Consider the following 14,966-nt stretch of genomic DNA (forward strand, 5'->3'; position numbering starts at 1 on the left):
AGCTTTAAAACTAATGACGAAGTACAAAGGTAAAGGTGTACATTGAAAATAAAGGTGATTTGCAGACTTTGAAATTTGATCCACAAGGCACCCAAGAAAGAAGGGAATTTGATTTATCCATTTGCCAAGTAACCCTGATGTTATCCCCTACTGGGGTAAATGCTCCTGTTGTTGTAAAGCAGTGAGTCCTCTGGCTCACATACCCAACATGGTGGCAGGTCTGCTGGCAGGCAATAAAAACAGCCAACATTCTTTCGTTATTGTCAATGCTACTGCTTAAGTTACTGAATGCTGAAAATGTTGTTTAGTTCAGATTATGTTTTTTTATGATCAAGTTAATGAACATTTACTTTATCCGTGTTGAAACAGGACATTGAGCAAAACATTCTTTATTTAAAGAAAAAAGGCAGTCATACTATAACAAGTTTTTTTTTTAAAATGACATTTGTGCCAATCACAGATGCCTCTTTGAAAGTTGGCAGTCACTGTGTCATTTATACAAAGAGTTTAACTAACAACTTAATTGGCAAGTGAGGTGATGCATTCCTTTTTATAGCTGTTAAAAGGAAAAGCGTAAACTGATCCCAGGAGTAATGTTGCAGCCTGACACTCAGATGGATTTTTGTCCACCTGTCACCTTGTTCACACTAAAAGAAGAACCTGACTTGCTGACCATTCAAAGTTTATCCTGGCTGCTTGCAAGCAAGCCTGTGCAGTAGCTTAAAGTAGGTGGCAGGATTATTAAAACGTTTACATCAGGGGTCCTACACCAGCTTGTAAGGCCTCAATGCAGCTTTGGAGTCTTCTGCTAGGGGAAACTGTCATAAAGGAACCATTGTGGACTGCACCGGAACTGCTGAACAAGGAATTCTCCCAACTCCACAGGAATCTCCCCAACTAATGCCAGCCATAGAACCCAGTCCCCTCACCTTATGGACATTTCTGGCCTTGAAACTGATTGGAGTTCCTGGACCTGCCAGCACCCCCTCCACTTCATCTCCGACCAGCAAGCTGTTGCCTTTCAACAAGCAGTGGGAGTTTGAGGACGGTGGTGTAGTAAAGTTCGGCCACGAAAATGCTTTGGGTGCTTGACTGGTGCCAAGAGCTGGACAATGCAATCCCTCTATCCTCTGTGCACTGTGAACCCAAGCAATAAATTGACATATCTGAGCTCCCGGTCTCAAAACAAAATGAAATGAATGCAAGACTATTGCAGCACTGTTGTTTGCATGCTGTTATCAAGGACACAGAGATTTCACTGGGTCCGGGTACACTAAAGAATGTCTTACAGATATATAGTCTGCCAACTTGGTTTGCACAGATCCAGATTTATCTTTGGTCCAATAAACCTCCTTCATATAAAGTACAATATCAAACCTCCAGAATTCTGGGAAGGCAAATTAGCTTCAGATGTATGACCATTCAATTCCTGGTTACAAGGCAGGTCGAGAACTATCTATTACGTGTTGGATCTTTAACTATCTCCTCAGTTCAGGAACAATTAGGGATGGACAATAAATGCCAGGCCGAGAGTCCTGATGAAGGGTCTTGACCCAAAACGTCGACTGTTTACTTCCCTCCATAGATGCTGCCTGACCTGCTGAGTTCCTCCAGCGCTTTTTGTGTATTGTCAGTGACATCCACAGCCCTTGGGCAAATAAAGATAAAGCCTGATCACAAGGCAATGTTTCATCTAAGGAAAGAACACTGTGAACTCCTTATGAAATGTCAACAAACAGTAATCTTCTTCACTGTCTTCATCAAGAGGATGGAATATGTATGCATGCAAGCTTCTGTCATTTAACTTGTGCTCTGACATTCTTTATGGAACTGCATGTGTTATGTTCTTCCTCAAAGGCATAGGTTTAAAAGTGTATTACTGCTTAAATTGCCAAAATTCATTACCCATCTTGCTTCCTGCCACTTGTGAGCTAAAGTAACCATCAGTAATTTGCCTGTTTCCATGGACAAAGCTCAGCCAACACAACAGCTGCAAGAAGCAAGCCAGGGACAGAACACACGAATACTAAAAACCAAGAATGATCATCGCGCATATAGACCATAGAACAGAGCACTCACACACGTCTGTAGGTTCAGGAAGCAGTAAAACCAACAAAAAACAGCAGGAAGGCACAAGCCAGCACAGGAGCCAGAGTCACTCAGGGAAACCAGCCACAACAGCAGGAACTCAAGTTGTTCAACAGCGCTGCCCTTCCTTTGTATGAGCTCATTTTATTAATAGTGAAATAATTGCCTATTTTATCCATGAAGGAAGAAACCCATCACAGTCTTCATCCTGCACAATGCCCCTGCTGCGAACAGCTTTTGGTTTTTGTATGAAGTGATTCTTCTCACTTTTCATCATATTTATCCATCAGCCCCTCATCTTCACACGTCCAACTTGTCACTGGCACAAGTTCAAAGGGTGCATAAACTTCAAAGGTTGCAATGAACGGGAGGCCCACCTCTGACTATCAGGTGTCCCTCTTCCCAACCAAACTGTAATCCCTGGTAAAGGAGTCCTGTTAACACTCAGTTAGCTGACAATGAACCTGACTAAAAGGGGCATGGAGACATCCATGGTTAGCTTTTACAGGCAGATGGAAACATTCTTGCATATGATTCAAGATCCAAAGTGGTCAGTCGAAGAACCAGGCTCAATCATGCAAAGCCTTTTAAAGCCCTCTGTAAAACTGAAAACAAATTATCAGCTTTGCCGGCTTCAAGCTGTCCGTGCAGATGGAGCTTGCTTTCACAAAAGACTTCACTCGAACTGCGAGAAGACAGCAGTTCTCAAAGAATCTGCCTCAGGGATACCAAAACATTTTCTGTAGCTCATTTCCTGTCACTTTCTTGTCTAGACTGGTACAGCAGCCTTGAAACCTGTTATCCTCCCCCACAGCAACAATACATTCATACGCTCTCCTACGCCACTAAGATAATTTAATACAGGATAAAGTCCACTAAGCTCAGCCATGCATGCCACATTCTCCTTTGATGATACAGATTCAAACCTGGCAACTTAGATGACCCAAAGGGAAAAGGATCATGCACTATCTTCTCAGTATCTCTCAGGATATATCCACTCACGTGTGTCTGGAAGCCTGTTGATTCCTCATCAGCTAACAGGTTTTGAATGTTTACCGATTATAACATCACAGCAAACATTCCATACATTTATAGCTGTTTACAGTCTACACTTTTTCCTTTGACCTGAAGTAGTGTCATTAAGAGGGAAAATACACCACTTAAAAAGTTCTATTAGTTCCTGCAAATGTTTCAGTTAAAAAATGTAGTAGCCAGAGTGAAACTTAATCAAACAAATTAGGAAAATTCCAGGTTCAACTTCCAGTCTTTTGTGGACTTGCTGATCTTAGCTGGTATTGCTGCACTGTGGGGTGAGGGAGAACAGTGAGCCAAGACTTCATTCCCTTAACACTATCAAGTAATTACAGCTAGGGATTGCATATATTCGGATATGGTCTGGTTGTGCTGGCTCCATTGATGAGTGGCCTGATGTCATTCAAACTCCAGTTCAAAGGATGTGCTTTGTCAAAGTCAAACTTATTATTATATGCACATACATGTGTGCACAGGTGCAATGAAAAACTTACTTGCAACAGCATCACAGACACATAGCATTAGAGACACAACATTCACAAGAAAAACATTAATTAAACATAAATTATACAAGCAAGAACACAAATAGAACCAAAAAAAGTCCATTGTAGTGCAAAGTGGCCATAGTGTTGCTATACTGAGGTAGTGATTAAGGTTGTGCAGGTTGGTTCAAAAACTGAATGGTTGAAGGGTAGTAGCTGTTCTCGAACCTGGTGGCGTGGGACTTCCAGCTTCTGTACCTCCTGCCCAATGGTAGCTGCAAGAAGATGTGTGCATGCATGTGCAGACAGATGTTGCACCACACCATTTGCATGAGAAACAGCAAGCGATTTCCAAGACAGTAAAAACAGCATAAGGACTTTCTCAAAGTCTTCTTGACAATATGTAAAATCCTCACTGACTCATGGGATCACTCAAAATGGAGGAGGAGTGTTTGGGAAGGCACTGAGTGTCTTAAGTCTACATCAGGAGCATGTAAAGGCCATTTGCAGAAGGAACCTACATCTCAAACTACACACACCCCATCAGTCATTACCTGCCTTACCTGCACCAGAGTGCCCAGATCCCATGTGGACTCTTCATCCAATTCCGAACCTCAGCCTCAAGATATGTGTGTGAGAGAGAGAGAGAGAGAAGAGAGAAGAGAGAGAGAGAGAGAGAGAGAGAGAGAGAGAGAGAAAAGAGAGAGAGAGAGAGAGAGAGAGAGAGAGAGAGAGAGTATATGTGCGCATGTGCTTATTTATCTGTTATGTCACTTACAACACTGTTAGCTGGTGGTAGAGATTAGAAAAGTTATTTTCCAGACTGCTTTCAAGTACTTTACACAAAATTTTAAATTGATTATCATAAAAGATGGCAAGAACAATGTGGGAAACATATTTAACTCGGCAGAGTTGATCTCTGATTTCATTAAGGGACTTTGGCAAAAGCAACTGAGATGAAGGAAATCCCACAGGAAGACAGGGACAGCATAATGTAAAGTAATGAGTTTAATCTGAAAATCAGTTGTTCAAGAAAAAAGGACATTTTAATTACATTTTGGAAAACTACATTTGAAAATGAACTTTTAAGTGTTTTTTTTAATAAATAAAAGCTCATAGTTTATAAAGCAACGGCCTTCTCAAATTGTTCTCTATCCCTCAAGCTTTAGTGCACTATATGTCAAAGTAATGTGGGAGTTGACAAGAAATAAAGCCTTAAGATTAGACAGACAATAATAAAGCTTTTTTTGAAAAAAGAAAATTCCATCTTCTGCCTTCTAAGAACTCCACATGTAGATTCCAAAATCATTGAATAAAAGAGCTTAACAGAAAAATAAGTGCCAGCATCAAAGGGAGGGGCTCATCAGAGATGTTAAATGGTTCCTTATTTAAGGATTTGTTCAATGAAATGCTAGTTAGTAGAATACATCAAAATATCCTGGCACCTCTTAAAATCAACAGCCCAAATGCCAACTTTAAACCAACTACCAGTACAATGCAATAAAATATGCATTTCTTAATCTACTGTATTTTGTTGAACTGTGTTTAACTGCACCAAAATTAATAGGAGTTATTTAATCTTCATTTTTAAAATTCTGTATACCTCTTAATGGACAAAACGATCTGTGGAAAATTGCCTTTCCCTGCATTTATAGACATTACAGCTAATCATGAGAGGATCGCTCATGGCCTTACTTCTAGCCTAAACTGGTTTGTGAAATGCAAGAGCTGAAGTAAATCGGTCTCCAAAATTTCAAGACTCATTTACTTACACTTTTCACATCATCTTAATCTCAGGCAGTCCCTCATGATCGGGAGGACTTGCTTCCACTCCCGCTTTGTGTGTTCTGAAGTGGCTAATGAGGCCAATGTGGGAATCACAGACTCTTCCACAGATGAAGCAGATGATGGCTAGTGAGTGGGAGGGTGTGTAGCTTATGAGGTGAACCGTACCTCCTGCTGCAAAGGGAGGCCTCTGCTTGCTCCTGATGGACTGTTTTGAGGTCCTTGGTGCTATCCTGAGTGCTTTTCACATGTCTTTCAAAGGCAGAGCTATGATCTACAATGGGCAGAGTATATCTGCTACATTTTCAGGAGAGCAACATTTCGGTACAGTTACAGAGTCATATAACATGGAAACAGGCCCTTCGGCCCAACTCGTTCATGTCGACTGTGTTGCCCTGCGAGTTAGTCCCATCTGCCCATGTTTGGCCCATAGCCCTCTAAACCTCTCCTATCCATGTACTTATCTAGATGGCTTTTAAATGTTGCTAATGTGACCACCTCAACCACTATTTCTGGCAGCTCATTCCAAATATGCACCACCCTTTGTGTGAAGAAGCTGCCCCTGATGTCCCTTTTATCTCTCGCCTCTGATCTTAAACCTATGCCCTCTTGCTTTCTGCACCCCTTCCCTGGGAAAAAGACTATGCGCTTTTGCCCTGTCCATACCTCTCATGATCTTATAGACCTCTTATCAGGTCACCCCTCAATCTCCTACATTTCAGGGAATGAAGTCCTAGTCTACGCAACCTCTCCTTGTAACTCAGGCCCCAGAGTCCAGGCAACATCCTGGCAAATCTTTGTTGCACTCTTTCTAGTTTAATAACATCTTTCCTGTAACAGGGTGACCAAACTGTACACAATACTCCAATTGAGGCTTCACCAACATCTTATATAACTGGATCATAACTTCCCAATTCCTATACTCAGTGCCCTGACTGATGAAGGCCAGTGTGCCAAACACCTTCTTCGCCACCCTATCTGTGATGCCACCTTCAGCGGACTATGCACTTGCACTCCTAGGTCCCTCTGTTCCATAACGCTCCCCAGGGCCCTACCATTCACTGGTTTGATCTCCCAAAATGGAATACCTCACATTTATCTGGACTGAAAGCCATTTGCCAATTCTCAGCCCACATATCCAGCTGATGAAGATTCCCCATGTATGTTTGTTTACAAACTTCAATAAACTTTACACGAACATCAAACTAGCATTTAACACATCCCATGGACAACTGGAAAACCAGCTTCTTTTAAAATCTGGCGGCTTGTTACAAAGTCAGCAGATTTACTTTGGAATTGCTGTAAGATCCATATGCTGGGAGCCACAGGCCAAATATCTCACCATACCTCACAAAAGAGTGCTGTGGAACATATTTAAACCCAGGATCACCAGAAACACTTCTTCTTCTTCCACTCTACTTCTTTGGTGATGGATTAAGACAATGTGAAACCTGCAGACTCTGCCACAGGTGAGGCAGAAGAGGCTTGAGAGGGCAGATTGGCGGAGAGATGATGTTGACTGGGTTCTTGCATGATCCTTCCACTGCATGGATTTATTGTGCAGTGATGATCACGTCCATTGCATTTTTTTGATGGATATACCTACATTATGACTCTGGGAGGAGCTCCAGCCACTGGTGAAAGACTATTGAGGAGAATCCTTATGAGAACTTTTCCTGTGACATACAGCACCCTCTTGTACTTCCTGCAATCAAACGACGTTTCCTTTCTTGAAGATGGGCACAATTATGGTGTCTCTGAGGTCTCCTGGCATGCTCATGTATCCCTGATGAGGGAGGCTAGCTCATGAATTCAAATCAGAAATACTGCTCTGCTATGCTTTACCATGATAGGCAGCCTATTCAACCTCTTGCAGAGCTGAGGGTAGCAATGAAATTGAGGTGGACAGTCTGTTGTAGACTGGAGTCAAGTACATTTGTGCAAAACACCAAGGCTTGGTTGAGGTAACATTCAAACTGCATTTAAACCAATTAGCCCACTCAAGAAATATCATTTTGCTGTTATTAATACTTAACCATGACTCTGCTCAAAATAGCAGAGCTTGAGGTAGGGAGAGAAAAGTGGATAAGAGAGGGGACTGTTTGTGGGGAGGGGAATCAGATTCAAAATAACATTATTTTAAGGACAGAACAGAAACAGCTGCACACGACTTGGATATCCATCCACCACTCATTTCACAATCAATTATATGGCCATTTAGCAAAAGTATTGAACCAAGGATCTAGACACATACATTGTTCCTGAATCCTTAACGATCAGCCGCTGGCTGTGGCATTGCTACAATTTAGAAAAGTAGGCCCACCAGTGATCAATAGTGCAACGTCATCTTTCACACAGACGGCCATACATTATATCTCAAATTCTTAAATTTAAAAAAAATCAAGAAATTAAAGAGTTATGTACTTGTAAACTGAATACCAACTTGCCTTACAGCAAATCAGCCAATCGACACTTTTCTTCTGAAAGCAAGCTGGCAAATGGCACTGGAGTCTTTCAATGACCTTGTGTTGCCGTTTCTAACTGGCCTTCCCCAGGCAGAGGCCATTAACTGCCTGTTATTTTATCTACATTTCAAAGCAAATTTGGCTGGGGCTCCCAGGAGGGTTTCTTGCATCTGTAAAGGAGCAGACTGCAGAATGATTTTTTTGTTGTTGTTATAAAGACGCCAGGTTTTCTGTTTTTGACCTCTGCCTTTTGACATCTTAGCTTCCTGTGCCATCAGCATAACCAGATACGTTCCACAGTGTGAAGCTATAATAATATCACAGCATTTGTAAACCAATTCAGACATCAGCCATAAATTATTCAAGACAGGGCTCTGTTAGTTCAACTACCAGTGAGAAACTCTGAGCTATAATTTCAGTAGCAAATTCCCCCTCCATCTTTCCATGCCCATTTACTATTCTTCACAACAGGCTAGCAGTTTCATCTTTCACCACTTAGCACCCTAATCTGCCTATTTAATTTTCAGCTTTTGCGATTCTGAATGTATTTTCAGACTAACCTTCTAGAGCCTCCACCAGCTTCCCCCCGCTGACAGAGCTTTATTATTCTATTCAAGCTGCAGAAAACCCGTGGACTTGCAGCAAGAGTCGGTCACACTGCTTCCACCCCCACCCTTTCTCTTTTGCTTTCCCTTCATTCATTTGATGTTTGTGTAAAAATGGAACTATTATGTTATGCATGCACAGGAGGTACAGCATTCCCTGCACTGGCGTTTAATGTCTGGTAAGAGGTTGTGAATGTGGAGGAAGTTGCATGCTTCACGCAAATCCACAAGCTACTGTTTGCAATCTACCTAACTGGCTGCGTCTGGACGCCAGCACCAAGCTGCAGGAGCTCCTGTCTGCATGTTACATTTAAACCTTGTAGATTATTCCAGGCACTGACGAGCGCAAACACATTTTTGGTCATCTGGCTCAGGCAGAAACATGAGCTGGTCTATTGAATTTAGAGTCGGAAAACTGAATGCATTAATCCAATGTGAGAAATACAATGATACTACCATCATTGCGAGGCAAAGAAAATTCAACTGTCTTCCATTCCACCTAACCCTATCACACTGCCCACCAACTCCTGTATTAACAATTTAGATCTTTTTCTTATGTTTTATATTTGAATCCGGTAAGCTGCTTAAATGTTAGAAGCAAAATAGCTGAACAAACTTTTATTACAGCTTAAGATCGTTTTATATAAGGTCAAGCGTACATTAAGTTTTAGTTCCATGAACACATTGAGGCTCCTTGGTTCGGCCCAATTAAATCCATTAATGTGGACTGCAAACCTTAGCACGACATAAAAGATCCTTTGCTGTAGTCAGATATGCCTATGCTGTGGATAGATTCTCATTCACATCGCCCCTACAGTAAGCCCCTGATCTTTCTTCCTTTATTTTTTTTAAAAATGCCTTTGAAAATCCTGCCTTTCCTCTCTATTCATACTAGATAATCACAGCCAGAAAAGCTCTGACAGCTTACGTAATGGTCTCCTGAGGCAATTTGTCACGCCAGATATTAGCCATCTTCTGGAGCTTAGTAGCCCATTTGTTTCCTTTCTGCTGTGTGCAAATAGTTTACCAGACAGCGCTGGAGAAAGAATTGCCTTTCATTCAGCTGGTTCTACATGTCCATTGTTCTGGCTCTCTTAGCAATTCAACCCTTAGGCAATAGTCTCAACCAGCCTTCAAATTATCACTTCTGATGATTGGAACTCTCACATAATAATAAGCTCTGCTTTGCCACTGTTAGGAAAGAAGTGATCATCTTTTCATTTAGAATGCAGGACTCTTTTCTGTTCCACTGTTAACAGGATAAAACTTGGCACCCTTTTCTTCTGCCTACTCTGCACTTTTTTTATGAGCAAATACTCAAGACCCATTAGCACAAAGGAGAGGGAATGGCCACTTATAAACAATCAAGAGGGTTAGCGACATCTTGACCAATCCCAGAGAGGCACTCCATTCTACTCTGAAGAATGGGAGAAGAGGAAAACCACCATAATGGTACAAAAATATGCACCAGTTTCTTAACCGCTGTTTGAAGCATGATTTTTTTTACCTTCAGTCTCCTGGTCTTATTTTTCCCGAATTAAAAGAAGGCTCAGAAAGCATCTGAATCATCTCTAGTTTTACGTTTTTTCCATCACTGCTATATAATGGATAATAGAACAGACCTCACACTTGCAATTTTTAATTAGCCCAATACGTAAGTTAATCATTTGATAAAAAATAGGGAACTTTGTTCTTGATTATTACTGCTTGTCCGCTAAGCTGCAAATTTAAATGATTTTCAATTGAATCGTGTTTGTTACCATTTGAGGAGGGGACACCGCTTTTATTTTATGAGAAAATATTCTCGATTGCTGCCTACTGGGAGAAAAACGTAACAAAATTAGGTGGAAATACAGCAATAAACAAGAATTATTTTTTCCTGAACTATTTGTTCCGTTCAGGCATAAAATATTCATTGGGTCAGAAGGGTATTTGATTCACCATGAATAACTCTATTAAGGTCACCACAGGCTCTCTTACTGCATCACAAACAGCCACACATTCTGGTGCTGGAAGGCAGTCATTTCCAGGAGCCTAGTTATTCCGTACACACTTCACCACATTTTGTATTGAATCTATAAAAGCCCCAGCTATTTTTAGCATTAGTCATTGCCTATTTAAAAGAAAAACTTCTATCTATTAGTTAACATGAAGATTAAGTGCAGAAAAAAAATCAAGCATTAAATCAAAGTGAATGACCATGAGTATATTCTAACTTTTAATATTAACTCTTCAGACTCATTGTAAAAATAGGAAACATATGTAATTAGAAACCTTAGAATACTGACAGCAATCTCTTTCCCCAAGCATTGTATTGCCATTAAAATCTATTAGGGAGAACCAGAACATTCATTTCCCAATCAAGAGCAGCATACAATATAAAAAATTACTATTTCAACTAAAACAAAAGGGAACCTCAATGGTTAACAGTGACTTTCATCACAATTGTTGGTACAATGTAAACAAATAAAACTGCTCCACCATAACCTGAAACCGTAACTGCAAAAGGGAGGAACAAAACTATTCAGACAAACTGAATTTTCACCTTCCCTGACCCCGCAGGTGTTGAAATTCTCAGTTACTCAAAGCCACCGAAAATACCATTTGAATGATAAATGTCAACAGTTGACTGCCTTGTTTAGTCGGCCTTTAAACATTGTAGGGTCTGCATCTGCTGCAAGTTTGAGTGTTTCCTCTGCTCTAATGAGAACGGAAAACACTAAAAAACACTCAGCAGGTCAGACAGCAACTGTGGAAAGAGAAACTGATTCACATTTCAGATCAAAGACCCTTCCTCAGAACTCTGCTCTAATGTTGCACTGAAACCCAAGCTGGCCGTGCAACCAGATGACAGCAAATGAAAATGAACTTGCTGGAATTAACTAAGGTGACCTAGTCAGGAAGACACTGGTGGCGTGGCTGCTACTTCTCCTCACACAACATAAACACAGCTGGAGAAATGCACCGAAACAGGTTTAGGACTGTAAACGTGGATGTGCGTTTCAGCTCTTGACAAGATGAACAGGAATGAAGTCTGGTAGAAATGGAAGTGGTCTTAAAGGTGGTATGGAGACAAAGTCTGGTGCTCAACATGGGTTCAGATATGACACCAAAACCACAGACAAGATTGGTCCAGACATGGGCAAGTAGTTAAGGAATAATATTAATTGTGAAGGGGCAAAGAAAATGAGTTCAGTCATCACAATATCTAGTTGGAGAAAACTTCTCCTCAAATAGTACTGAATTTCAGATCAATCTAACTCTCTCAACATAACTGATCCTATTCCTGTTTATCTGGTTTTCTTTTGAATGCATCCATTGCTCCAAAACTTCTGACGTCTCTCAAACTTCATATGGGTAATCAAACAGGGCAATTCATATTTTATCCCAAACAAAATATTTGTTTAAATGTCTTACCTTCCTCCGTTTCATGCCACACAATCCCTTCCAGGTTTACACTAGTTCCTGGTTCACATGGTCCAAGGCATTCTGGCTCAGTCACCACTCCAACCTCACAAGTATTTATTCCCATTGAACGAGTCCTTACTAACAGCTGCTCAACTGGTGCAGCAATGCTAGATGAAGGAGAAAAGTAGGAAGGCAGAATCTGAGGTGGCATGCTCACAGAGATTGGCGGCGGAGGTGCAGGCACAGTGAACAAAGGATCAACCTGTCAAACAAAAAGGAAAATGTTATAACCTATATTCATAAAATAACAGCTTAACAATGCTGCATCATTTTATTGTCCCTGGAAATAAACTAAATCTCAATATCTTTCCCATAATCAAATCACTTATGATAATCAACAAAATTTGAAATCTCATTCAACCATCAGTTTAATTTCATTACCAGTGAATACCCCTGGTCAAACATTATGTTGTTTAAGCCCTTAATAATAGACAGCACAATGAAATACAACAAATGCCATTTAAGAATGCTTTGGAAAGAATGTAGAATTGTGCAATATATTGATAGGAGCTATCAGAAATAATCAGGCTTACTCCATTATCCTTCAACAAAGAAAAGGATATTGTACAAAATGTCACACATTAATGAGCATGTGCAAAGCATTAATCATCGCAGAGAAAGTTCAATGTGTAAAAATTAATATTGCTATAGATAGGCTCCATGTGGTTTCTGCACAAGAGGGCAGAGGAAGTTACAAAGACATACTGTAATCTGGAGGAGCGGGTAACTGTAGTGGATGATCATCATAAAGTAATGCTTTCAACAAACATGCTGTAGTGTAACATGGCATTCGCTTTTTTGGTCCTTTTGTTAGCCTATCCTGAAATTCTGAGTTGTGACAGTGAGCTTTGTAGGTAACGGTTAGACTACCATTTTGTACTCATCTTGCATATCTTAACAAGCCTTAGGAAATGCACACAGACAAAACCAATTTACTTGCTATGTGTTTGAATCAGTTGCAACAAATACACCAAGTTGTGCAGGGTGCACGCTAAGCACAGCTTAATCACTTCAATACTTTAAAATGATTTACAATAATCCTCTGAAAGGACAGGCATACAATGCACCTACAATCATAATGGTACATGGCTTTAACCCTACCATTAACCGCATGGCAAAGGCTCTACACCTGGATGAAGAAATTGCAGCATGTGCCTCTCCATTCTGATTCCACTACTCTATCACAGTCGTCATATTTTTGCATTAAAGAAGTGAAGCCAGTGCGATTATCATGGGTTTCGACATCTCATGAAATACCATGTAATGAAGAGCATTGTGACATCCTATTTAATGGATCAGCCAGTGTGTCTGCAATTTGCCCACTCAGATTAGGAAGGTTTTCAGGGTCAGGACTTCAGTGGGGTAACAGCTCAGTGGAAGTGTGGGCACATCATTGCAATCCAATTCGTGTGGCTCACAGTAATAAAACTGCTGATAGGCAAAGGTATTACATTCTCTCTATACCAATCCTGTACTTTGTAATGTAATACCTTTAAAAAGCTCTGATAACAGGATAGTATCTCTCCTTCCCCAACAATGCAAGATCTGCTGAAACATAAAGCTCCAGGGAAAGACAGTGACTGCTTTAATACTGAAAGACACATTCTTTGATGAAACCCTCCTTTGTTGTTTATTGAAAACCCATTTCAAATCTTACCACAAGCAAAAGACTGTAATCAAATGTAGCCCTGCGGAGCACATTACAGGATATATTTTTCCTCGGCAAGTAGCAAAAATTCAAATTGAATGAGAATAAAAACAAGAGAGACAAAATCTTATTCAGTGTTAAAAGACTAACAATGTGACGCCAATGAGCCATTTTCCATTAGGCAACACTCTGACACCATCTGCTTCCCTGCGCAATTCAGCCCTCACAAAATCTCAAACAAAATCATATATCACAGTAAAAGCAGGAAGATACCAATTTTATTTTTATAAAGTATTTGCTTTGGAGGATCAAATAACTGTGCTTTCCTCCCCCACACACATCTCTACAACCTGCTCTCATGCCCATCCTATTGTGATAGGAATTAAAAGGCAGTCTTTTCAGGCAGAGAAGGAGCACATTGAGAAAGGGATATCAGCCATAGAGAAAACACTGGGTGCACAAGACTTAACAGCCGGACGTGGCAGTCTGTCAGAGTGGGGAAAATATATGTCAGAAACAGACGCTCTGCTTTCTTCAGTGTTACTCTAGCGTGATTATTCCCAGGTGTTTATGTGCACTGATCAGAATTCTGGCAATTCATCACAGAAACCAGAGCAGGGAGAAAGAGCATGCTATCCACTCTGCAAAGATATTTACACACATAACTAAGACTGTGCCCAACTCTTATAGGGAAGCCAGCTCTTTTCAAAGGCAGTTGGCCATCACTTATTAATGCTCACAATGTAAATGTAATGTGTTGAATTTTTTCAACTTCTGTTGCAATACATGATGAATGCTGACCCGTGTTCACGATGATCAAGTGCAATAAGAGCTTTAGAAGGTGCAAGATTTTTAAAACTAAATGCCAGAAACATTACAAAAGTAATTATTTATAAAACGATCCATATCTATGCATTACTGATCCTGGAAGCTAGATATTGTCATAATCCTCCAATAACTTGCTTGATTTGAATGTTTCAGAGAAACTCGCATTCTTTCTTTTGTTCCTAGTGTTAGAAAAGCATTTGGGCATTTTGTAATTATCCCAGTGTACCAGCAAACCTTCCGCAGAAAGATTTCTTAAAAAATTGACACTGATTTACTAAAAGATATTACAGTACCGCCACCAACCTAATCATTAGTACTCCAGCAGCAGTCATGTGAACACATCAATTATGGGCAAGTGCCAAAAGCTCCAGAGATCCAGCAGATTAACAGGCAATCCTCTGTTTTACAAGCATACATCAAAAAGAATATTAATAAGAGGAGGGGGCGGTGTGAGAGCTTGTCAGGCTGATTCAGCCATGGATGTAAGCATTTCTTCCAGTCTTTTTCATGAAACTATTCCATGAAAGAAACTGGCACCAACTACAAAGTCTCTTGCCTCCACCTT

The 14,966-nt window shown here is 40.5% G+C and overlaps 1 protein-coding gene across 8 annotated transcripts in view; it reads right to left on the reverse strand.

The window, feature by feature from the left end:
* znf608 (zinc finger protein 608) overlaps window positions 1-14,966 on the reverse strand; it is a 77,930-nt gene that overhangs the window by 42,181 nt on the left and 20,783 nt on the right. For all 8 annotated transcript variants that reach the window (XM_052020357.1, XM_052020352.1, XM_052020358.1 and 5 more), the window contains one exon: window positions 11,875-12,127. In XM_052020357.1, the coding sequence (XP_051876317.1) occupies window positions 11,875-12,127 (253 nt within the window). The remainder of the gene's footprint in view (window positions 1-11,874; window positions 12,128-14,966) is intronic.

Source organism: Pristis pectinata, chromosome 7 (assembly GCF_009764475.1).
Source record: "Pristis pectinata isolate sPriPec2 chromosome 7, sPriPec2.1.pri, whole genome shotgun sequence".
Lineage (NCBI taxonomy): Eukaryota > Metazoa > Chordata > Chondrichthyes > Rhinopristiformes > Pristidae > Pristis > Pristis pectinata.